Source organism: Podarcis pityusensis, assembly GCF_964106645.2.
Source record: "Podarcis pityusensis genome assembly, chromosome: 12".
Classification (NCBI taxonomy): Eukaryota; Metazoa; Chordata; class Lepidosauria; order Squamata; family Lacertidae; genus Podarcis; species Podarcis pityusensis.
Window position 1 is genome coordinate 808,031 of NC_138037.1, and position 23,301 is coordinate 831,331.

Sequence of the window (23,301 nt, forward strand, 5' to 3'; positions counted from 1 at the left end):
GGGAAAAGCCCCCAAGAGCCGCACACACGCTCCGTGCGTTCTTTAAAGGGAGCGCGGCTCTTGGGGGAGCCTTAGCCATGCACAGCCTCTCCCGGGCAGGGGATGAAGGCTCCCCTTGCCCAGGAGAGGCTGCGCACAGCTAAACAATAAGCCAGGACAGCCAACTAGCGTCTTGTGGTCTGGTGCGTCTTATAGAGCGAAAAATACGGCGCTTTGCGCCTGGCTATTTGCCACTTGTGGCCAAGTGAAGAGCCCGGTTGCCAGGATGGTGCCATCTGGAGATGCAGAATCCTGTCCATTCTCTTTTATCTGCACAATCAGAACCAACAAGTCAGATTGGAAAATACGACTTTGGAGCTCTATTTTGGCCCCCAAATGGCAACTAGGCATTCCGTTTTGGCGCCCGTCAGCCTGGTTTATGAAACCATTTGGCTCCTGGCTACATCTCTGCATGAGGTGGAAGGACGGAAGATTCAGGACAGGTACAAGACCTTCTGCAGCGCTGAGTTGAAGTGCCCGTTCCTGCCCATGCAAGGGGGCATCTCGGCTCAAGCGCCTCTGGCAGGTGGCCGTCCAACCTCTGCTCCCAAACCTGCCAGGCAGGAGAGCATCTCGAGGGAGACGGTGCCAGGGCTGCCACTGTCCCAGAGCGCTGACTGTCAGGAAGCCCTCCTTCCTTGTGGCAAGGCTCCTGGTCCTTGGCCCCCATCCGCTGCCCCCTCTTCCCCCGCAGGCAGCGTGGAGTTCCTGGACCAGCCCACCATGGCCTTTGTGCGGCTGCAGGAGGCGGCGCTGATGGACTCGGTCCTGGAGGTGCCCGTCCCGGTGCGCTTCCTCTTTGTCCTGCTGGGGCCCAGCAGCGCCAACATGGACTACCACGAGATCGGGCGCTCCATCTCCACCCTCATGTCCGACAAGGTAGGCCCCCACCCTCGCCACCCTCTCCTCCTCCTCTCCCGCGCGGCGGGCACCCCCCTCCCCGGCCTCACCCGCCCGTCTCCCCCCAGCAATTCCACGAAGCCGCCTACCTGGCCGACGACCGCCAGGACCTGCTCCACGCCATCAACGAGTTCCTGGACTGCAGCGTGGTGCTTCCTCCCTCGGAGGTGCAGGGCGAGGAGCTGCTGCGGAGCGTGGCCCACTTCCAGAGAGAGATGCTGCGGCGGAGGGAGGAGCAGGAGCGCCGCCTCCTCCTGGGGGCCGCCATGGAGCCCAAGTCCCCCGAGGAGAAAGGTAGGCGCTGGCTCTCGGGCAAAGGACCCCCGAGGGTCACCCAGTCCAACCCCCGGCGATGCAAGAATCTTGCAGCCAAAGTGGGACTCGAACCCACTGCCCAAAAATTCAGAGTCTCACGCTGTACCGACTGAGCTACCCCAGCAGCGTAGAAGAGTGATTATTATCTAGTGATTATTAGAATCTAGTTACTGTTAGAACTGAATATATTTATATCCTGCCCAAGCGGAGCTTCTAAGATGCTGGCAACATTTAAAGGATAAAATTTGGAGTAATAATAACAAAATAGTTAAAAACGGTAAGTTAGGTTGAGATAGATAAGATAAAAAAACCTGTTAATGGGATTGAAATAACACTTGTAGTTTAATGATGAACTTTGGACATAATGGAGATGTTAAAGATTTGGGTTATTATAAAAGATGCAGGAGGAAATGATTAATAATAGGAGCCAGAAAGAGGAGGGAAGTCCAGGAGATTCTGTGGAATCTTGTTTCTATATTGTATGTTGATTTATAATTTTAAATTTAAAATTTGAAAAACCCAAATAAATAAATATACAAAAATAGATAAAAACGATAATCAAAATATATTGCAACATGTTCAAAACCAGCCTCAAAGCCACAGTAGCCTGGAAAGCTCTTGCTTCCCTGTGAGCCAAAATGCAACCAGTTGATCTGCCATAATGTTACCATTATTATCTAAAATATTTATGTCCCGGGGAGATATACGGGAATGAGAGAATTGTAGCATCGCAGAGTTGGAGGGGCCCCCAGAGGCCATCCAGTCCAACCCCCTGCCATGAACACCCACTCGTTCAACACAGTTGTGGAAATACGTTGCAGTGTTGGGCAGTCTCAAACACGCCCTCACTGCCGCCCCCTGTCTGCCCCACAGCGCTGCTGAAGGTGGAGGAGGAGGAGGAGCCGGACCCCCTCCGGCGAACAGGGCGCCCTTTCGGGGGTCTGGTCCAGGACGTCTGCCGCCGTTACCCCAAATACCTGAGCGACTTCCGGGACGCCCTGGATGCCCAGTGCGTGGCTGCCATCATCTTCATCTACTTTGCTGCCCTGTCGCCGGCCATCACCTTCGGGGGGCTGCTGGGTGAGTGGGGGTCCAGCGCCCCACATTGAGGCGCAGAGGCCGCCCGGCCTGGCCTGGCCGGACCCCGCACTGCCTGTGCCTTTGGGGAGCTGCCCTTCCCAGGAATTGCAGGGCTGAGGCTGGGTTTGGGGTGCTCTGGGACGCCAGCCCCGCGAGGTAGGCCAGCCCCTCTGAGCCTTGCTCTCCCCCCAAAAAAACCCAGGTGAGAAGACGCAGGGGCTGATTGGGGTCTCGGAGCTGATCATCTCCACCTCGGTCCAGGGCATCTTCTTCTGCCTGCTGGGCGCCCAGCCCCTCCTGGTCATCGGCTTCTCAGGACCCCTCCTCGTTTTCGAGGAAGCCTTTTTCATGGTGAGTTTTCCCAGGGGGTTGGGGTCTCCCCCGATTCCCTAGCATCCCGTCTCCCCCTGGAAACTCCCCGTCGGAGCTGCGATCCTGCAGGACCTCCTCTCCCCTCCGAAGGCCCAGGGCGGGGGGGCGGGATCCTAAAACCACCAGGTTGGAAATCTCCAAACTCTGGATTCCCTACTGAAAAGGTTTCCCGACTTTGTCCCGATCTGGTCCTGCAGGCTCAGCGTCAGTCTGGTTCGAGCAAGAAAGCGCAACCAGGTTAGAGAAAACCCTTCAAGTAGGGTTTTGGTATTTCCTTAGCAAGAGGGACCCCCTAGAGGTCCTGTAGTCCAACCCACCCCTGCAATGAAGGGGTCACAGCTCCAGGATCCATGGCCGGTGGTCTCCCAACCTCTTTGCCCACCGAATCAGCCTTCCGCTAGAAGGGGGGCTGGGCTGGATGAGGGTCCCCCTTGCAGCCTGATGGCGTTATCTTTCAATGACCCCACAGGCGCTGGTTCTCCCTAGAGTATCTCTCTGCCAAGGGAGGGGGAGAGAGAGAGAGAGAGAGAGAGAGAGAGAGAGAGAGAGAGAGAGAGAGAGGTGGACGGGTGCCCCCACCCAGGACTGTGGGGAGGGGAGCCCTGGAGGACACCCCTCACTGCCTGTCCTTCCCCCCGCCCCAGTTCTGCACCTCGCAGGGTCTGGACTACCTGGTGGGTCGCGTCTGGATCGGATTCTGGCTCATCCTGATTGTGCTGGTCATGGTGGCGTTTGAGGGCAGCTTCCTGGTGCGCTATGTCTCTCGCTTCACCCAGGAAATCTTCGCCTTCCTCATCTCCCTCATCTTCATCTACGAGACCTTCTTCAAGCTTATCAAGGTCAGTGGCGGACCCACATTTGGGGGGCCCTGAAGCTCGGAGCGTATGAGGGGGACCCCAAGGCCTGGGCAGCCCCTGCAAGCTTCTTCCACAGATTTCTGCAGCATATTTTGTTCTTCTTAATTTGGAGTCTAATATATTTATTGTTGTTTTCTTCTTGTTTTTTCGAGTTCACTGCTGCATTTTCTACGTTTCTTTTGGTAATTGTAAATGTTGAATCAAAACCTGCTAATGAGTCCATCTCTCTACATTGTTTCTGTAGGGATAACATAAATGGTTCCCAGTCTTTCTTAAAGTCTCTGTTCTCCTTATCTCGTAGTCTTCCAGTTAATTTTGCCATTTCAGTGTATTCCATCAATTTTTCTTGCCATTCTTTTGTTGGTATTTCTTCATTTTTCCATCTTTGGGCTAACAGAATCCTAGTTTTTTCTTCTCTTTTGGCAACTCTTGACCTGAAATGCCTACTAAAAACGCTTCTGGTCTTTTTATGAAAAAGCTATCTTAAACGTTTTTTTTTATTTCATTATAAATAATTTCCCAATAGATTTTGATTATTTTACTATCCCACCACATATGAAAAAATGTGCCTTCTTTTTCTTTACATTTCCAACACTTGTTGGAGCCTGTTCTATACATTTGTGCCATTTTTACAGCTGTAATGTAATGATGTAATCTATACATCATTTTCATATACTTTTCATATACTTCTCTTTTAACAGTATGCAATCAGCGAATTTTAAATTCACTTTCCATAATTTTTCCCAGTCTTCCATTTGTATATTATCTCCTGTATCTTGTGCCCCAGAGAGTTCATTTTGGCAGCAGTTTGAATTCATCCCCAGAGGGCACACTCCATTGTCTCTCGAGATAAGACAGATGCCGCCACTGCCAAAATACACTCTCAGTGGAAAACCAGTTTAAAAGCATTCTGTGAAACAATATAAAAACCAACCAAGGAAGGATAATGATTCCTTGCAAGAAACAAACGGGAAAGGTTTTGTCTCCGGGCAGATCTTCCAGGAGCACCCGCTCAACAGCTGCACCAAGGCCAACGGCACCGGCGACATCAGCCTGGACGGCAACACCACCCTGGTCTTGGGCAACGGGACGTCCGTCCGCTCCGCGGCCAAAGTGACCGGCCAGCCCAACACGGCCCTCCTCTCGCTGGTCCTCATGGCCGGCACCTTCTTCATCGCCTTCTTCCTGCGCAAGTTCAAGAACAGCCGCTTCTTCCCGGGACGGGTGCGTGGCCGGGGGGGGGGGGAGGGTCAGGGAAGAATTGGGCGGCCGGAGCAAGAGAACGGCCGCAATTGCCCAGAGAGAGGATTCCCTTATTTGCAGGAATATGCACCCAGTAGATTGTCGAATGTTGCTTTATTTTATAAAGTTCCTTCCTTGGAGGTTTTTAAGCAGCGATTGGATGGCCCCCTGTCACCGATTCTTGCATTGCAGGGGGGTGAGATGGATGACCCTCAGGGGTCTCTCCCAACTCTGCCATTCTATGATATGTTTATATTAAAACCTTTTAAAATTGTGATCATATATTTTTGCGTTGGATCGTATTATTACGCTGCACGTTTTGGGGTTTCTTCAGCTTGTCAACTGCTTTGCGTGCAGCAATAGGGAAAGATGGGATTCAAATTAAAAATGACGTGGAGGGGTGGCGAGAGGGGGCAGAGGCCTCCTGGGCAGATGGCAGGAGGGTCTCGGGGGCACTCTGTGCACCCTCAGAGGCCCCTTGCCTTAGAGCCACATGCTCACCAGAAACGGCTCTTGAAGGCCAGGGCTGAGCAAGTCTCTCCCTCTTTCTCTCTGGGCAGGTCCGGCGTGTGATTGGGGATTTCGGGGTGCCCATCGCTATCCTCATCATGGTGCTGGTGGACTACAGCATTCGGGACACCTACACACAGGTGAGCAGGCAGGTGGGCTCAGCGCCCCCAAGAATCCTGGAATGGAGGAGGCAGGCAGCGCTGTGCAGTGGTTACAGTGCTGGACTGGAACTTGGCAGAAACAGTTAACAATACCAGTAATAATAATGATACCAACAACAACAACAACAATTTAATTATTTGCTGGTATCTTGAGAGGTCCTTTTATTGTGCATTATTACATCCTAGTGGATTATTGTAGGGTTGGCATATGGAAGCCTAGATTGCTGGATCTTAGCAACCTCCTTCCTTGGAGGTTTTCAAGGAGAGGGTGCCTGGCTAGCTCCTTTGGTGGACATTCCTGCATCGCAGGGGGTTGGACTAGATGACCTTTGGGGGTCCCTCTGCCATTTCCCTCCCCGGAACCCCTTCTACGATTCTCCCTCTCGCTCACCCGCTGCCCGCCTCCTTTCTCCCCTCCTCCCCCGCAGAAACTCTCGGTGCCCCACGGCTTCTCGGTCACGGACCCCCAGAAGCGGGGCTGGGTGATCAACCCCCTGGGCGAGAGCCAGGCCTTCCCCGTCTGGATGATGGTGGCCAGTGCCCTGCCGGCCGTCCTGGTCTTCATCCTCATCTTCATGGAGACGCAAATCACCACGTGAGTCACGCCCAGGACGCCCGGGTCTGTCCCAAGGGGGACCCTTTGGCCGGGGGGGGTCCTCTCTGGGAGCCGGGAGGGGAGGGCAGGCCAAGGGGCTTCAGGGGGCACCGGTTCCTTTCTTAATATTATTTTTATTTCATTTAATAAACTTATTTATTTGGTTTTCACTTGTAAATTTTACAAACACCAACATACAACATAAAAGCAATATTCCCAGGAATCTCCTGGACTTCTCCCCTTTGCGGGTCCTATTATTAATCACTTCCTCCTGCATCTTTTATAACAGTCCAAATATTTCACATCTCCATTATGTCCAAAGTCCATCATTAAACTACAAGTGTTCTCCCAACCCTACTAACGATTTCAACTGTTTACAATACTTTTTAAGGTAAAATATAAATTTCCCCCATTCCTTATTTTTACGATATGATAATCTTTATTGTCATTGTCCCATAGAGAACAACGAAATTGAAAAAATCTACATCAGACATTCAAAACCCAACAAGCCTGCTATTCCAGTTATCCCAGCCTGGTCAGCCCCTAAAAACTCTGATACCCCATAATTAAATACAGTATACTCCCACAGAGACTACCTTACACTGCATTTAAAACCAAAATCGCATTTGGATAGAAACTGTTTCTCAGGCAGCTAGTCCTAGTCTTTATAACCCTGGACCTTTTTCCAGAAGCTGAAAGAGATCATTTCCGGGGTGCGCACTATCCTGCGCTATCTCTGCAGCTTTCTTACGGCACCTGGAAGCGTAGAATTGATCCAAGGTGGGAAGAGTGCACCCAGTTATTCTCTCCGCAGTCTTTACAACCCTGGACAGCACTGTTTTTTCCCTGGCCGTTCAGCTCCCAAACCACACGCACAGACCATGTTAATACACTCTCAAGAGTACAATGGTAAAATGCCATCAACAGGTCCTTTGAGAGATTATTTTTACGGAGGATTCTCAGAAAATATAACCTTTGCTGTGCTCTCTTCATCAGGTTATTAAAATTTTGATCTTCCTCATTTTGGCATGATCCATCCACTTGATCTGCCATTCTTCTCTGTTTTATCTTCTTTCCATCTCTGGGCCAGTAACATCCACGTAGCCGCGGTTGCGTACATAAATAGTATTTTCTGCTCCCTTGGGATTTTGGCTCCTAGAATTCCTCAAAGGAAGGCTTTGAGTTATTCTAAACTTCTGTTTTTCCAATTCATTATATATCATCTCCTAACCATCTTGCCCGCTTCCTCCTCGCCCCCCAGGCTGATCATCAGCAAGAAGGAGCGGAAGCTGCAGAAGGGCTCCGGCTTCCACCTGGACCTGCTTCTGATTGTGGCCATGGGGGGCTTCTGCGCCCTCTTTGGGCTGCCCTGGCTGGCGGCCGCCACCGTGCGCTCCGTCACCCACGCCAACGCCCTCACCGTCATGAGCAAGGCCGTGGCGCCCGGGGACAAGCCCAAGATCCAGGAGGTCAAGGAGCAGCGCGTCACCGGGCTGGTGGTGGCACTGCTTGTGGGTGAGTCGCCGGCCGGGGAAGGGCCCCCCCCACAAACACACCAGGGGCCGCTCAGGGGAGCCTGCCTGGCAGGGTGGTTGCGGATGAGGAAGAGAAGAACCAGGAGAGAAAGGCAAATGCAATAATAAGGAAGACTTCCTTGCTTTTGGGGGGGACCAGGAGTGCCCCCCTCCTCAAAGTGGCATGGAGGACCCTGAGGGGGACCCTGAAGGAGAGTCTCCACCCCCATCATTCAGCCCTGACTCTGAGGTCCAGCTCCGAGGGCTTTCTGGCGGTTCCCTCCCTGCGAGAAGTGAGGTTACAGGGAACCAGGCAGAGGGCCTTCTAGGTGGTGGCTCCCTCCCGTCAGATGTCAAAGAAATAAACAACTATCTGACTTTTAGAAGACATTTGAAGGCAGCCCTTTTTAGGGAAGTTTTTAATGTTTGATGCTGTATTGTGTTTTTAATATTCGGTTGGGAGCTGCCCAGAGTGGCTGGGGAAACCCAGCTAGATGGACGGGGCATTAATAATAATAATAATAATAATAATAATAATAATAATAAAAACTCCTGCATTGCAGCTGAGCAGGGGGGCAGAATTAGGCAGCTGCATTGGCCCCTGACTGCAGCCAATGCAGCTCATTTCAACATTGCTGCATCTCACCAAACGGCGATGTTCAGCTGGTGATATACCACAATGTTGGAAACCTGACATCGCCCAGCCCTCAGCCCCATGCCAGATCTGTGTGCCCCCCACCCGCCTAATCTCTAGGATTGCTCCCTCCCTCAGCCCCACGCCTGAGCTCCAATTTCAGACATATATTGGAATATCACAATGTTTAGCTTCTGATACGTCACTAGGCTGAAAACCAGATATCGCTCAGTCTGAGTCTGTTTCTTAGTATACCTAAAATCCTTTGCATATTAGGGGCCACCCCACATTTTGTTCCGAAAATTGCTTTGTGGAGGTAACTCCCGTAGAGTTATCTAAATTTTCAAAAGTAGGGGTTCCGTGGCTTGGCTTTTGAAAAATAGGGAGTCCTCAGTAATGAGCTAATTGGGAACCACTGATCTAGACACAGGGGAAAAACGCTATAAATAAGTCAGAATAATGAAAGGGGAAAATCTCTATGGAAAAGTTTTAAAATGTCCTGCTCTCTTGGGCCATCTGGTGATTCATTTTTATAGTGTAATCAAATGGCCAGTTCACTGAGTCCTAAGAGTTAACCCTTACAATTCCATATACCAGTACCTGTCTAGGTATTGGTTTCATTATCCAAATACGTCTGTGTTCATTTTTGAATGACTATATTTTGTATAAACGCGTCATCGTACGTCTCCATGCATTCTCCATCTTGGCACTTTGCTTGATGGAGATGCCCCAAAGTGGGGGCATTGGGGGAGGCAGACCCACTCCTGGGGGGGGGATGTTGGGGTCTGGCAGGACTCCGGCTGAACCGCCCTGTTCCCCCCTCCCTCTCCAGGCCTGTCCATCGTGATTGGCGACCTTCTGCGCAAGATCCCCCTGGCCGTCCTCTTTGGGATCTTCCTCTACATGGGCGTCACCTCTCTGAACGGGATCCAGTTCTACGAGCGACTCCACCTGCTGCTTATGCCACCCAAGCACCACCCGGACGTCACCTACGTCAAGAAGGTCAGAGGGGAGGGCCCTGGCCTGGGATTTGGGGTGGGGGCAGGTGGGTCTCCCATGGGGGGTGAGGGGAGAGGCCCAGGAGAGGCTCTTTGCACCCCATGGAGCCCCATTTCCCCAGGGTCCAGAGGGTCTTTCTGCCCCTGGCTCCACAGGAGGGGCCCAGAAGCGACTTCAGGCCACATTGCTTTTTCTAAAAAAAAAAATGGGTCCAGTAGACCCAGTTTGAGCTGAATGACTGAAACAGATTAATTTCTGGCGGCATCTGTTTCAACAATCCCAAAGTTTGAGACTCAGCGGCACAGATGTAAAGGCGGTAAGTTGGCCGTTCTGCTGAAGAGTGCTCAGATTGTCCCAGCATTGTCTCCAGGAAGTGTGACAGCCAGGAAGCTCTCGGGAAGCGCATGTGTGGCTCAGAAAAGAATCACAGGATTGTAGGAAGGGAACCCCAAGGGTCATCCAGTCCAACCCCTTGCAAGGCAGGGATCTTTTGCCCAAGGCGGGGCCCGGAAAACTGTATGGCACGGGGCATTTTTATTCAGCCCAGTGACTTTGACAGGTGAGCTAATGCAGGACAGCTATTTTCATCAAAATCTGATGTAGCAGTTAATTTTTAATTTTTTAATGTCCGGCTCTGTCATGGAAAAACCCCATTGGATAGGGAATGGGGTGATCCGGACCTCGTTGCTGGTTGCGATGGGACCCCCATCACAGTCTGAGCCTCAAAAGGCGTAGGTCTGGCCCCCCTTCTCCTGGGACCAGTTGGATGGGAAGGCGGAGGGGGATTCTGCCCTGGCTTGTGGGTCTTCCTTGGACGGCCGCCTGCCAGGGATCCTGGAGCTGTAACCAGGGGTTGGGCTGGATGACCTCCCAGGGTCCCCTTTCCGACGCTGCGCTTGTGGCCCTGCAGGTGCGGACGCTGCGGATGCACCTCTTCACGCTGCTGCAGCTGGCCTGCCTGGCGGTGCTGTGGGCCGTCATGTCCACGGTGGCCTCGCTGGCCTTCCCCTTCATCCTCATCCTGACGGTCCCCCTGCGCATGTGCCTGCTCAGCCGCATCTTCACCGAGAGGGAGATGAAGTGTGTAAGTGGCCAACGCAGAGGAGGCCCCGCCGGGCGCAGAGCCCTCACAAGGCAGGGGGGAAGCGGGCTGCGCTGGCGCCTCCACTCCCGGGGACGGGGGTGGCGGGGGAGCAGAGGCCGCCCCTTCCTCCTCCTCTCGCTGCCCCTGAGCCCCCCTTTATTCTGCCCCACAGCTGGACGCAGCCGAGGCCGAGCCCATCCTGGACGAGAGGGAAGGGGTGGACGAGTACAACGAGATGCCCATGCCCGTGTGAGGCGGGCAGCATGGACGGAGACCCGCAGGGCAGCGGCCGGAAAGGGCCCTGGAGATGGCACCCCAGTGCCTTGACCAGCCACCCCCAACCCCAGTGCCTTCTTGCCCCGGAGCAGAGGGGTCGCCCCACATCCCCCAGCCGCCTCTGGGGGCGCTCAGCACACTCACACCCCCAAGACACCCCCCACCCCTTTGCTTCCTTGCGCCAGCCTTAGAGGGGGCGGGGGGCGTGTCCCACCCTCGCCCCCAAAGACAATCACCCTCCAGCCCCATCCAGTCTCAACGCGGCTTTCTTAGGGCGGGGCGTCCGGCAAGGGCAGTGGGGCAGGGGCTCTGCCTTCAGCTGGGGGGCACTGCCTCCCCAACCATGCCCAGCCGAAGGCCAAGGAAGAGGTGCCCCCAGGAAAGTGGGGCTGGGCATCGCCCCCCCCCCCCCGGGAGGAAGTGAGTGGGGCAGGTCCATAGGGCCGCGCTGGAGGCAGGACGATGCGTTGTGGGGAGGCTGGGGGGCGGCGGAAGGGAGCCCTCTGCCCCATTCCTTGCTGAACGACGGAGGCAAATAAAGCAAGAGAAGGAAGCCGGTCTGGACTTTTCGCCTCTTTATTATTATTATTATTCTTTTAATTTATTTTAATTTATTATTGCAAAGAAAAACCCTCTCTTGTACCTCTGACAAATCCCTCCCGGGGGTGCACTGGGGGAATGTGTGCTCTGCAAGAAAAGACCCACACCATCCCCAAACGTGCCTGCTGTCCGGTGACCCACACAGACCCACACCTCGGTGTCTGCTTCAGAACTGCAGCTCCTCCAGCTTCCGTCTCAGGTAGAGCTTGGTCTCCTCCACGCCCCTCATTTTCTCCAGCTCCTGGTAGGGCAGCTGCAGAGCGGAAGAGCACAGGAAGAGCCTGCCGGCCAAAAGACCCCGGGACCCTGGGCGTCCAGGTAGACTGCTCCTGCTCCCGGAGGCTCCGTGCAGGCGTCCCAAGAGCCTGGCTGCAGGATCCGGGCCAAGGGGACCCCTCCGGGCAGCCCAGCCGGGAAACGCTGCCAGGGAGCGGCCCAGCCCACCCGGAAGTGTGGGGAGGGAGAGTCCTGCTTACCTGCACCAGGCGGTAGCCCAACAGGCGGAGATGGCGGCTGCGCATGGCCCGAGAGCCCACCAGGACCGAGGAGCCGTGGCAGTAGTGCCATTGGTCGTTGACAGACAGTACCACCCTGGTGGGGGAGGGAGGAAATGGGGGGCTGGCATCAAAGGGAGCATGTGCCCCCCCGTCACTCAAGGTCCCCCCAGTTAGAGCCCCAGAAAAAAACACTCTGCAAGTTCTGGAGGATGTGGCCGCCTCCCCTGGTCAGAAACGGGGGCCAGGCCCCCTCCCCAGACGCAAGAAGATGGGGGAGAGCCCCCCCTTGGCACTAGAGGGCGCCCTGGCATAGCCAGCTCCAGAGGCAGCCAGGGGTTCGGGGGGTCGGGCTTGGCTCCTCTGCGCCCTCAAAACAGCTGCCCCTTCCGCAAACAGGCTCCAACCCCCTCCCTCCCCATAACTCAGCCCCCCCAGGCTTGGCATCCCTGGCACAGCCGAGCCCAGACATGTTCTGAGCACAGGCTGTGAGCCACCGACAGAAGAGGCAGGCTGCTGCCGGCAGAAGAGGCTAGGCAAGGGCAGGCAGCCTGCAAACTGAGCCGGCTCTGGGCCCTCGCTGGGCCAGGAAGGAAAGAAGCACAGAGCTGAAGAGGGACCCCCAGCGGTCATCTAGTCCAACCCGCTGCAATGCCGGAACCGCAGCAGGATGGGCTGAGAGAGGAAAGCACTTGGCTCCTTTCAGTGGCCAAGCGATGGAAAAAGCACCAGCCCCCCCCCCCCCCTTAAGACTGTGACCCCAGGTCAGAGGTGCCTCCCCTCCATTCGTGCTGCAGGTACCTGTGGACCTTCTCCTGTGGACAACCCTGCGCTGCGCCTTTGGTGCTGGGTCCCTGGGGGGAGAAGGGCCCCCCTTCGTCCGTTGGGGGGAGGCGGAGCCCCTGCCCAGTCTCTGGCCCCCCCCAGGCGGGGAAGAAGAAGTGGGTCCCGTTGCTGCTGCAGGGGGGGCCCGCCGGGGAGGGGTCCGTCCGCGTGGGGCTGCTCAGGGAGGGGGTCCCTGGCGAGGGCTCCCAGCTGGGGCCACAGAAGCTGTCCGGGGGCAGCAGAGACCCTGCCGGCGACTCCAAAGACGCCGCGTTCTGGATTCCAGAGGCAAGGGTGGGGGCAGCACCCTTGGGAGAGCTGCGGGGGGCCCCCAGGGGAAGGACGGTGCCGGAAGGGGTGACCCAGAGCAGAAAGTCTGTGGAGAAAGAGAGAAAGAGGGATCGGCTGGGGGTTCAAGACAAAGGGAGAAGTGAGGTTGCTGGGTGGCTAAAAACACTTTGCACAGGCTCAGGAGCGCTCTTTCCCCCAGGGAGCCTGCAGTTACAGGCGGGGGGGGGGATGGAGGGCATGATCCACTTCATGTGACATGTCAAAGGACCAAGAAGGTCCAACTGATCGGAGTTTGGAAAGTCTTGGAGGTGAGCGGGAGATGAAAGCAATTTTCCCCAAATTATTAAGAAAGGAAAAATCCCCAAAGCTGCTTTTATCCCCAACAGCCCAAAGCAGCTGAACTGGAGCGTTTCACTGGGGTGGGAGGAAAGATTCATAGAATCTCAGGATTGCAGAGTTGGAAGGGACCCTGGGGGTCATCCAATCCAGCCCCCGAGTCCAAGGATGCTATAAAACGTCCCTTAAAGGCACTCCAAGCGTTTAGAGCAGCAATTAGTTTCTGTTGAAATATTTGCAAATATTTAAAAGATGAGGCAACCTAATGGGATCCATCAATTTATACCTAAAGTGGGAAGAAGCAAAGAGGCTGTCAAACAGACAGACTTCGGCCTGGAAAATTCAATATGACCCCAGAACTGAGACCGGATCCGTTGGTGATCTTTTACGACCAGTTTTTAAAGTGGAAAATTGTTCACCCGCCTCTGCCCCTTAAATGCCAGGAGAGTTGGAGGGAGACATTTGCACGCCTCATCCGAGAGCTTCCAGCTCCCCTGCCCAACACACACACAGGGCACCTTTCCGAGAATCGAAGGATCAGAGCCTTGGAAGGGACCCCCTGAGTCATCTAGTCCAACCCCCGGCCAGGCAGGAATCGACCAAAAGAGCATCCCTGGCGGAAGGTGAACCTCAGCTCTGATACAGCAAAGGAAGCCAGGGACCTGGGGGCCGAAGCCGAGCCCCCTTCTTCGCCTGGGGGGCCCTACCCCACCCCACAGGCCCCAAAGGACAGGCCCCCCCCCACTCACCTAGGCAATATCCCGGGGGCACCACCTCGTCCTGCCGGAAGCACCCCCTGCCCACCAGCTGGCAGAGAGCCTCTCCCACCAGGCCTTTGTAGCTGAGGAGCAAAGAGGGGGGTCAGTGCGGCAAAGGGTGTCCCCCAAAAGACACATGGCAGCTCAGCGCCTCTTCCCCTCCTAGCCGGGGGGGGTCTTTCTCCCCCAATTATTGCACCCACCCCGAGGTTAAATATTCCCCTCTCCAAAAAAGGATTGAGTCATTCACACCAAGTCCATGGGCGTTTCCTAGGAGAGATGAGTGGGACCCCAGAGGGTCATCCATCCCAACCCCTGGCAAACCCAGCCCTAAAGCGCAACCCCCTCCCAGGCGCCCCCCCCAGGCTCTGACCTGTACTTGCGGTTGGCCTTGTCTGCGGTGAGCGCCCTTTCGAACATGCGCACGTGGTACTTGGGGGGCAGGCGGGGGCCGCGGTACTCGGGGACCTCTAGCGCCACAGCCGCGTCCAAGAGGGAGAGGTAGCGCAGCACAATCTGCCCGCAGGGGCTGCCTGGGGGGGGGGAGAGAAGGGGAGCTGCCCCTCATCTGCTGCTCAAGGCGGGAGGCCCCGAAGAACAGCACCCCCCCCCCAAAAAAAACGCCGGACCTCCCGGCCTCCCGAGGCCCACGGAATGGCAGAACGGCAGCATGGGAGCGGAGGGACCCCGGGGGTCATCCATCCCAACCCCCCGCCAGGCAGGAACCTACTGGTGACGTTGGCCAGGAAGGCGGGAGAGAAGACTTGGCGCAGGAGGCCAGGAGGGCAGTGGCCAAGTTGCACCAAGGACATGAGGACGTTGAGGGCGGCCAGCGGGGAGACGCCCGGCTTCTGCAGAGCCGCCTCCAGGCGGGGGAAGAGGGCGGCGTGGTTGGACGGGCGGAAGTTCAACCGGCTGAAGGGGAAGACCAGCTTCTGGATCATCTGCAGGAGGAGAGGCCTGGGGGGTCAGCCTCTCTGCCCTGCCCCCCCAACATCGCGTCCTGCCCCTCCCCAAAGCCCCAGGGAGGCTGGACTCCGAAGCACGCTTTGCAGAACCGTCCGCTTGGAAGGGACCCGAGGGTCATCTAGGCCAACCCCGCACGGGGCCCTTGCCAGGGAGCGGGTCCCAATGTGTTCAGCAGATCACGCTGGGAGGGGACCTGCGCTGGTGGGGCTTCCAGACCCCCAAGAGCCTCAGACCAGGGCAGCCTCAGAGAGGTGGGCTGCTCCAGGGATCAGGGAAAACCCCAGCAGCTAAACTGTGGAACTCCCTGCCACAGGATGAGCAGCCGAGATCACAAACGAGCCACCCTGAGATCTTTGGATGAAGAGCAGCATATATAAAATAATAATAATAATAATAATAATAATAATAATAATAATAATAATAATATCGTCTAATCCTGTGTGGAGGGAAAGGGAATAAGAAAAACCTAATCTCCACTTCTTTCAGCCTGCAATGGGGGGGACATTTCTTTGCTCTCCTCCAGGGAACACAAAAATTGAACTGGGCCATGGACTTTCATAACGGTTAGGGGTTTACTGCCTGCAAAATTTTCATCCCTGTATCTACTGAACCCTGGCAGGACTTTTGATGTGAGTAAAACTTATGTTTTCCTTGTTTACCCAAGAGCCAGAGAGTGATTTTTTTGTTAAGATAAAAAGTGAGAAGATAATCCAAGTCTGCCTACAGCATCCTAATGGTTCTAAAATTTATGCAACCTGGTCCTAAAAGCTTCCAGCGATGAGCTGCGCACAGAAGGATTTTCTCCAGTGAAGCAGGTATCTGCCCTCTGACACACCGGAAAAGAGGAAGGATAATCACTTAACATCCTCTCCTCCGTATCTAAATCCAATCGACGCACAGAAGGCAGGGATGGGAAGCATCTTGAGCAGCTTCAGAAGAGAAACGGGCAGATTTGTGGAGGAGGAGGAGACGGCGAGCAATGACTTATTATGGTTATTATTATTAACTTAATTTGTATACCGCCCTATACTTGCAGAGCTCTCTCTCGCCTCTGTTGGGATGCTTCTGAATCCCAGCTGCTGCAAACCCCAGAGCGGCTCCTGCGTTCGAATCCTGCTCAGGGGTTTCCCTTTGGGTCCCTGGTTGGCCACTGAGCAAAGAGGATACTGAGTGGGCCATGGGCCTCATCCTGTACTATGGTGATTCCCAGGTCCTTAGCCCCCCCCCCAAAAAAAATCCCACAGCAGCAAGGAAGCTAAGCTGGTAGGCTGGGCGAGTGGGGGGTGCCAGGCTGCTCCCTCTCTCTTGGTGCCCTCCCTGGAAGAAACGGGGCAGGGGGCGCCCGGGGGTCTGTCCGTCCTCCTTGACCTCTGGGTAGGGGCACCCCAAATAGGAAGGCTCCCCCCCCCAAGCTCACCTTGCTGTCCAGCTGCTGTGCCCTCTCCAGCAGGAAGGTGGCGATGGCATCCAGCAGGCGAGGCTCTCTCAGGCGGTGGCGGGCCAAGTATTTGGCAACCAGGGCCATGGTGGGGGGGGTCAAGCCCCCCACCTTGGCAGGGAACCAGTCTGCGGAGGGAAAGAGCAGCTCAGCAGGCCCCCCAAATAAACAGCGTGCCCCCTGAAGGCGGTGGGACAGGCTTCCTCGGAAGGCGGTGGGCTCTCCGTGGCAGGAAGGGTGTAAGCAGAGGGTGGGTGTCCATCTTCCATGGGGCTGAGCTGCAAGGAGACCCCAGAAGCCCCCCCTCGCTTGCTGGCATTGAGAAGCCCACCTACAAGCTCCTACAAGGAGCTCAAGGAGGCGTACGGGGCTCTGTTAGGATATAGTTCCGTTCCACCTTAAAAGGAACAGGCACGACTGTTGTGTGTCACATGCCTGTTTACTTCCAGCACTTGCTGGGAACTTCCATTTGTATATTGCTTTTGCTTTTAGCTGTTTTGCTGGAGACGAAGGGAAGCAGACATGTTTTTTCCTTCGTACCTGAACTATGCTGAATAAATGCTGTAAATATGCTTACACATTTCTCTGTCCGCCACTTCTGCTGTGTGAAGATTTATGCACGGGTCTCTCAACGTATCTGAGGCTCGTGTCGCTGTTTGATGCTGTTCCAAGGGAGACCGGTGATCGCCGGCTGCTGGCCGGTGGCTGGAGCCAGCTGGGGGCCTGCCTGATGCCCCCGTCTCCCTGGCAGTATCCCAACAGGCTCTCCCCACCCTCAGTCAACCCCCACAACAGCCCTGTGAGGGAGGTGAGGCTGGGGAAATCATGAAAATGTAGAGCTGGAAGGGACCACAGGGTCATCTAGTCCAACCCCCAGACATGCAGGAATCGGTTGCCTGGAGTGGGGTTCGAACCCACGACCCTGAGATTAAGAGTCTCAGGCTCTGCTGACTGATCACACCCCATGAGCTTCATGACTGAGAGGCAGGATTCGATCCCTGGTATCCCATGACTCTAACCCCTATGCAATACTGCCTCTCCCGCTGGTTTCCTCAGAGCCCTTCTCTGCCCTTGGCCTACCCTCTGTTCCCTCACTCCAATCGATGTGCTTCTACTCCCCTGGGGGGCACTGGGGCTCTGCCCCACCAGCCCCATAGGAAAAACCCCTTCTGCCGCCCACAGGGATACTTCAGTGGGTGCAGCATAAGACGTTTGATCTCAGGGTTGTGGGTTCAAGCCCCACGTTGGACAAAAGATTCCTGCATTGCAGGGGGTTGGACTGGATGACCCTCGGGTCCCTCCCAGCTGTACCATTATGGGATTATATGAAGTGGTTCAATAAAAGGCTCTGGTGCGCCCTCTGCTGCCTTCTGGAAGGAGGCCCAGGGTTATAAAGACCAGGACTAGCCGCCTGAGAAACAGTTTCTACCCAAATGCAATTCTGGTTTCAAACGCAGTATAAAGAGTCTCTATAGGAGTATATTGTATTTTAAAATGGGGTTTCAGAGTCTTTAGGGGTTTTTGAATGTCTTACGTAGACATTTCAATTTCATTGTTCTGTATGGGACAATGACAATAAAGATATCCTATCATATCGTATCGTAACTGCAAATCCTGGGATGAAGGGTGAGGGCAGTACTTTGCGCAGCAGCAGTCCATGGGGGGGCACCGAGATGCTCACAGCCCCCTCTGTGCCCAAGAGCCACCCCAAACACGCCCACATGTTTGCACCCACAGCTACAGATCTCAGTTTCAACCACATGGTGGGAAATTGTTTTAACTGCTATAACGAAGGCGTCTCTGGATCTTAAATTGAGGCTCGTACAACAAAAAATAATATTTACAGTATATTGGACCCCATTGCATTTGTTTTAAAAAAGGCTATCTAAGGTATTTAACTGTTGGAGATGCAACAGGGACAATGCTTCTTTAAAACATAAGTTTCTTCATTGTCTTGTATTGAAATATTTTTGGCAGAAGGTAACCGAAACCATCAACAGAACTGTACGGAGCAATTTTACATTTACAGTGGTACCTCGGGTTACAGATGCTTCAGATTACAGACTCCGCTAACCCAGAAATATTACCTTGGGTTAAGAACTTTGCTTCAGGATGAGAACAGAAATTGCACGGCGGCGACAGTGGGAGACCCCATTAGCTAAAGTGGTGCTTCAGATTAAGAACAATTTCAGGTTAAGAACGGACCTCCAGAGCGAATTAAATACTTAACCCGAGGTACCACTGTACAGAGCAAAATATCCTCTTGAATTATATACCCAGCACATGGAAGCTTGCAAAAGGACAATGTGAGTGGACTCTCCGTGCCCTGACCGTGGCAAAATGATATTGATGAATTGGAAAAATAAAAATGCAGCTCCCTTCTATGATTGGATCGAAGACTTGTACAAACTCACAACATATGAACAACTTGCATATTAATTGCAGACTTGCTATGGACAAATTCAGTGATCTTTGGAACCTATTATTACAAATACTGTAATAGGTTAGGATCTGGTGAAGTACAAGAACAACCTTGTAAATTATCCACTTTGGGGTTTTTCTACACGGGTTTAGAAAGGGAAAATAAATGTTTGCACCCACAGCTGACCTCCCTGGGGCACCGCCTCCCGCTTCCCCGCACGCCCCCCCCCCCGGGACCCACCTGCCATGCTGCGGATGAAGTTCTCCCGGCGGTTCTGGAAGAAGAGCCGGGATCCGAAGATGGCGCCCAGGGTGTCGCTGCCAGTGGCCTCGCGGGCACAGAGACAGAGCATCTCCTCCAGCAGCGCCAGCTCCTGTTCCTGCGCAACCTGCAGCTGGCGCAGCGAGAGATGCACCAGGCGCAGGAACTCGCGCTGCACCGGTGGGGCTTCTTCCTGCTGCTTCTGGGCCCGCAGGCAGTAGTAGGAGAGGAGCAAGAAGAGGGTCTGCAGGCAGCGCTGTTCCTCTGGGCTGCCCTGGCAGGACTCCGCCGGAGGGGTGGTGGTAGCGGCAGCATGGCTCAGTGGGCGGAGGCGAACGTTGTTGCCGCTGACCGTCGAGACGTTCCTCTGGCGAAGGCGCTCCAGCCGCCTCTGGGCCTCATCCTGCAGCACCAGGACCAGGCGGCCGTCTCCCGGCAGGCCTGGGGCAGAGAAGGGTTAGGGGGAGGCCGTCCCACCGCTGCCCGACCCTGCGGGGCGGCCCTTGGGAAGCCAGAAGAGAAAGGCCTGGTCAACGCCAAGGACTGCCTTCGGCCCCTCCTGCCCACCCCCCGGCCCCCAAGGACCCAGCAGTGCCCCACATGGTGGCAGCATGAGAACAGGGCCTTATCTGCAGTGGCTCCCCATTTGTGCAATCCCCCCAACAAGAGGCTCAGCTGGTGCCCTCATTACGTGTCTTTAGGAACCAGGACTAAAGCTGTTTAAACTATCTACGGTCTTTCAAAATGGGAGTGTATTGTTTTTGTTTGTTACTGTGATCTGTATTTTTCTGTTTTTGTATTATAAACCGCCATGTAAGCTTTGGATTAAAGGCGATACATAAAGTTAATCAATAATAATAATAATAATAATAATAATAATACAGTTTGGAACTACTGATAGGCAGGAGCCTTCACTGTGCTCTTTTTTTGGGTACCTGCTAAAAACATAATCAGATAGATCCTGCCCCGGTGCAAGTCTTAATCTGTTTTCAATCATGGAAGGGACCCCATGGTCATCTAGTCCAACCCCACCCTGCAGGAATCTTTTGCCCAGTGTGGAGCTCAAACCCACAGCCCTGAGATTCAGAGTCTCTGGCTCTACCAATGGAGCTTCACTTTGCTGAGGGCTAAGCTGTTATTTTAACTTTTCAAATTATTTTCCCTTCTTCCCGGCGGCAATTTCACTGCTTTGTCCTTTCTCCTAAACCGCCTTGAGGTCTTTTCCCAATCAAGCTGTGGGATAAGTAAGTTTGTGGGATAAATAAATCAGCCTCAGCAGAGAGGCTCTGAGCTGCTCGGCTGGCCCTGGCATGGGGACCCGGGCGAGCATTGAGAACCCAGGGGTTGGACTAGAGGACCTTTGGGGTTCCCTTCCTGCTCGACCATTCCCAGGTCCGCCCCCCCATTCCCGGGTCTCACCCAGCGCAGCCGAGGCCTGGAGGCAGCGGACGAGGGTGGCGTCGTCAAAGTGGACGCAGCGCCTGGCGACGGCCCGGCTGAGGTGCTGGAAGTCGGGCTGGCGCAGGAGAGGCTCCAGGCGGGGACCCCCCTTGCCCGGGGGGAGCAGGCGGCCCAGTTGGCCGAGGGCCAGGGCATAATGCGCACCCGACACCCGGCCCGGGTTCTGCCACAGCCAGCGCAGGAGCTCGGGGACGCTGCGCGATCGCTCCAGCAGACGCTTCAGGGCCACAAAGCTGCTCCGCCTCTCCGGCGACTCCTCGGGGGCCGCAGCGGGATGCGGGGGGCCGGGTTTCGGTGGCGAGGCAGGGGGCTTGGCCCTCCCCAGGCAGAAGCTGCAAGTCGGGAGCAGGCCAGCCCCGCCTGGATCAGCCCAGGGGGCCGAGGGGCCGGTGCCCCCCCTTCTCAGGGCCCGGAGGAGCGGCAGCATGGCAGGCGGCAAAGTGGGGGGCAGCGGCAGCCCTAGACCTGCGGGAGAGAAGGGAGGTGGTTAGGTACGGATCCAGCACCCCCAGCCCAGCCCACCCAGGCAGGAGCCACGTTGCAGCACTGTGCCTGTAGGCAAGGGGGTTGTTGTTAACCTGTGGAACTCCCTGCCACAGGAGGCAGGGGGGCCACCCACCTGGGAGGCGTTAAAAGAGGAGAGGGCCTTCTGGGTGGGGGCACCCGCCCTGTGGAACAGCCGCCTGTCACATGTCCAGGAAGCAAATTATGGTCGGACTTTGCCTTGACGTTTGAGACTTTTGGCCTGGGTCAGGAAGGTGTCCAGTTGGGTCCAGAGCGATGGGGGCAACTGATCCAGATGGCGGCAGAGAAGGCCCCCCCCCCCCAGCTTCTGTTGGAACCCCCACCCTGAGTCCATTCCAGGAACCCAAAGCAATCTTCATCCGCCCCTTGGGGTGAGAGTGTCTGCCTTTCTCCAGGCCAAGATCCCTCCAGCCAGGGCCAGATGGAGGTCTGATGTGGCCCTCAGCTCCGGAAGGGAATGGGGCCCTTTCTATGTCCACCTGTCCTTTGCCCACAACAAATGGTCACTGGTTTTTTGTGTTGAATATATATGCTATACAGTGGACACTCGGGTTGCGAACGTGATCCGTGCGGGATGCACGTTTCCAACCCGCAGCGGCCGCAACCTGCAGTGGTGCGTCTGCGCATGTGCGGGTTGCGATCCAGCACTTCTGCACATGCAAAGCGCAATTTAGCGTCTTCTGTGCATGCACGACTGCCCAAACCTGGAAGTAACCTGTTCCGGAACGTCCGGATTTCAGTGGTCCGCAACCCGAAAGAAACGCAACCTGAAGCATCTGTAACCCGAGGTATGACTGTGTGGTAATTTATGGACCTAAAACATGGGGGCTGGATCTTGCCCAATCGCCTTCTCAATCCGGCCCACGGACAGTCCAGGCATCAGCGTGTTTGCACATGAGTAGAATGTGGCCTCTTATTGAAAATGCATCTCTGGGTGATTTGTGGGGCAAAGGAATTCAGTTATTCCCCCCCCCCCCAAAATATAGTCCGGCCCCCCGCAAGGTCTGAGGGAGAGCGGACCGGCCCCCGGCTGAGAAAGTTTGCTGACCCCTGACCTCATAGGCCCAGACACAACGCCAGGCACTGTTCTTGTCTGCAGGGTTTATTTGATGTGGTTTTTTATCTTATATTTTGGAAATGCACATCCGGGTTTTTCCCCCTTCACTTTTGGGGGGGCCAGGCCGCCTTCCGGGCCCCGGGGCTCTCCGCCTCCTCCTCCCTCCCCTTCCTCACCTCGCTTCCCGGCCCCGGAGCTGCCCCGGTGCGATGCCGGCCTGCGCGCCCCCCGCGACCTCCAGGCCACGCCCCCTCATTTGCATGCGCCCGGCGCCGCGCCGCCTCTTCCGCTGGGGAGCGCGCGGCAGGAGGAGGAGGGAGCTTCCGGTTATTCGCCGGGCTGCGATTGGGCGGAGCCTGGGAGAGCGCTGCTCCGCCTTCGCGCCGGGCGGAATCCGAGGGCGAAGGGGCACCCAGAGGCCATCCAGCTCAACCCCCGACAAGCGGGAAGCGCAGAGAGAGAGAGAGAGAGAGAGAGAGGCGCCCCCGGGCGCCAGGCGGGGGAAGAGGAGCGCCGTCGGTCCCGCAAGAGACGCCTGACCTCGGGGCCGTGGGTTCAAGCGCCACGGGGGGCAAAAGATGTCTGCACTGCAGGGGGCTGGACTAGATGACCCCTGGGGTCCCTTCCAACTCCACCACAGAGAAGCAGAGAATCAGAGTCGGAAGGGTCCCCCAGGGGTCATCTGGTCCAGCCCCCTGCAATGCAAGAGTTGCAGCTCTCACAGCCTCTGCTGAGAAACCTTCCAGCTAAGAACTGAGGGTCCATTATGTTTCCCGTTATCATCATTGCATCTGCCCCCCACCAGGGTGGGGAGGGGGAGATGCCCACATCCCCTGACGGGCTGGCCAGGGGCATTTCCGGGGCTGAGGAGGCAGCTGGCTCTGGGGAGGAACCTCAGGCCACCTCGGACGCTCTCCGCAGTGGCAGCAGCAGCCAGGAGGTGGCTGTCCGGGAAGACAACAAGCAGACGGGGCGGGAAGGAGTCAGGGTCTGCCCCTGGCCAGGGAGGCTCCGCTCAGCTCTCTTCCCCAAGGGACAAGCATTTCCACCCACAGCGAACAAAGCTTGGAACAAGGTCTCCTGAGAGCCAGTGTGGTCTAGTGGTTGAGAGTGGTAGACTGGTAATCTGGGGAACCGGGTTCGCGTCTCCTCTCCTCCACATGCAGCTGCTGGGTGACCTTGGGCCAGTCACACTTCTCGGAAGTCTCTCAGCCTCACTCACCGCACAGAGTGTTTGTGGTGGGGGAGGAAGGGAAAGGAGAATGTGAGCCGCTTTGAGACTCCTT

General features: G+C 55.6%; 2 protein-coding genes and 1 long non-coding RNA gene across 13 annotated transcripts in view; 1 reads left to right on the forward strand and 2 right to left on the reverse strand.

Annotated features, from left to right (window-relative positions):
- The window catches only part of SLC4A2 (solute carrier family 4 member 2), a 58,269-nt gene extending 47,134 nt beyond the window's left edge, over positions 1-11,135 (forward strand). For all 8 annotated transcript variants that reach the window (XM_080975388.1, XM_080975387.1, XM_080975390.1 and 5 more), the window contains 12 exons: positions 734-918; positions 1,008-1,233; positions 2,128-2,334; positions 2,537-2,685; positions 3,351-3,545; positions 4,557-4,787; positions 5,366-5,455; positions 5,905-6,071; positions 7,333-7,586; positions 9,052-9,221; positions 10,129-10,302; positions 10,475-11,135. In XM_080975388.1, coding sequence (XP_080831514.1) covers positions 734-918; positions 1,008-1,233; positions 2,128-2,334; positions 2,537-2,685; positions 3,351-3,545; positions 4,557-4,787; positions 5,366-5,455; positions 5,905-6,071; positions 7,333-7,586; positions 9,052-9,221; positions 10,129-10,302; positions 10,475-10,555 — 2,129 coding nt within the window. In that variant the 3' untranslated portion in view covers positions 10,556-11,135. The remainder of the gene's footprint in view (positions 1-733; positions 919-1,007; positions 1,234-2,127; positions 2,335-2,536; positions 2,686-3,350; positions 3,546-4,556; positions 4,788-5,365; positions 5,456-5,904; positions 6,072-7,332; positions 7,587-9,051; positions 9,222-10,128; positions 10,303-10,474) is intronic.
- LOC308459860 lies at positions 9,417-10,122 on the reverse strand. The gene is made up of 2 exons (XR_013978347.1): positions 9,931-10,122; positions 9,417-9,898 (listed from the first exon to the last, which is right to left on the reverse strand). It is a non-coding gene; the product is annotated as an uncharacterized lncRNA (long non-coding RNA).
- A 3-nt stretch (positions 11,136-11,138) lies between the features above and the next one.
- Positions 11,139-22,304, reverse strand: FASTK (Fas activated serine/threonine kinase). Of its 4 annotated transcripts, none has more exons than XM_080975470.1 (10): positions 22,192-22,304; positions 20,392-20,898; positions 18,952-19,413; positions 16,269-16,417; positions 14,613-14,797; positions 14,256-14,415; positions 13,874-13,965; positions 12,474-12,873; positions 11,655-11,769; positions 11,139-11,431 (listed from the first exon to the last, which is right to left on the reverse strand). In XM_080975470.1, the coding sequence occupies exons 2-10, from the start codon at positions 20,858-20,860 to the stop codon at positions 11,193-11,195; spliced, it is 2,271 nt and encodes a 756-aa protein (XP_080831596.1). In that variant the 5' UTR covers positions 20,861-20,898; positions 22,192-22,304; the 3' UTR covers positions 11,139-11,192. The 4 variants fall into 4 exon arrangements, with proteins under 4 accessions (XP_080831596.1, XP_080831597.1, XP_080831598.1 ...); XM_080975471.1 differs by having other exon boundaries at positions 14,613-14,826; XM_080975472.1 differs by lacking the exon at positions 14,256-14,415.
- Positions 22,305-23,301: the final 997 nt, after the last annotated feature.

What these genes read in the sequence shown, in the direction of transcription:
- FASTK (XM_080975470.1), bottom strand. Translation starts at nt 20,860, where the DNA reads ATGCTGCCGCTCCTCCGGGCCCTGAGAAGGGGGGGCACCGGCCCCTCG. An exon ending in AAGGCCAACCGCAAGTACAG is followed by an intron (nt 13,966 to 14,255) that starts GTCAGAGCCTGG and finishes TTTGCTCCTCAG; the next exon opens with CTACAAAGGCCTGGTGGGAG. An exon ending in GCCCCCGGGATATTGCCTAG is followed by an intron (nt 12,874 to 13,873) that starts GTGAGTGGGGGG and finishes CTTTCTCCACAG; the next exon opens with ACTTTCTGCTCTGGGTCACC.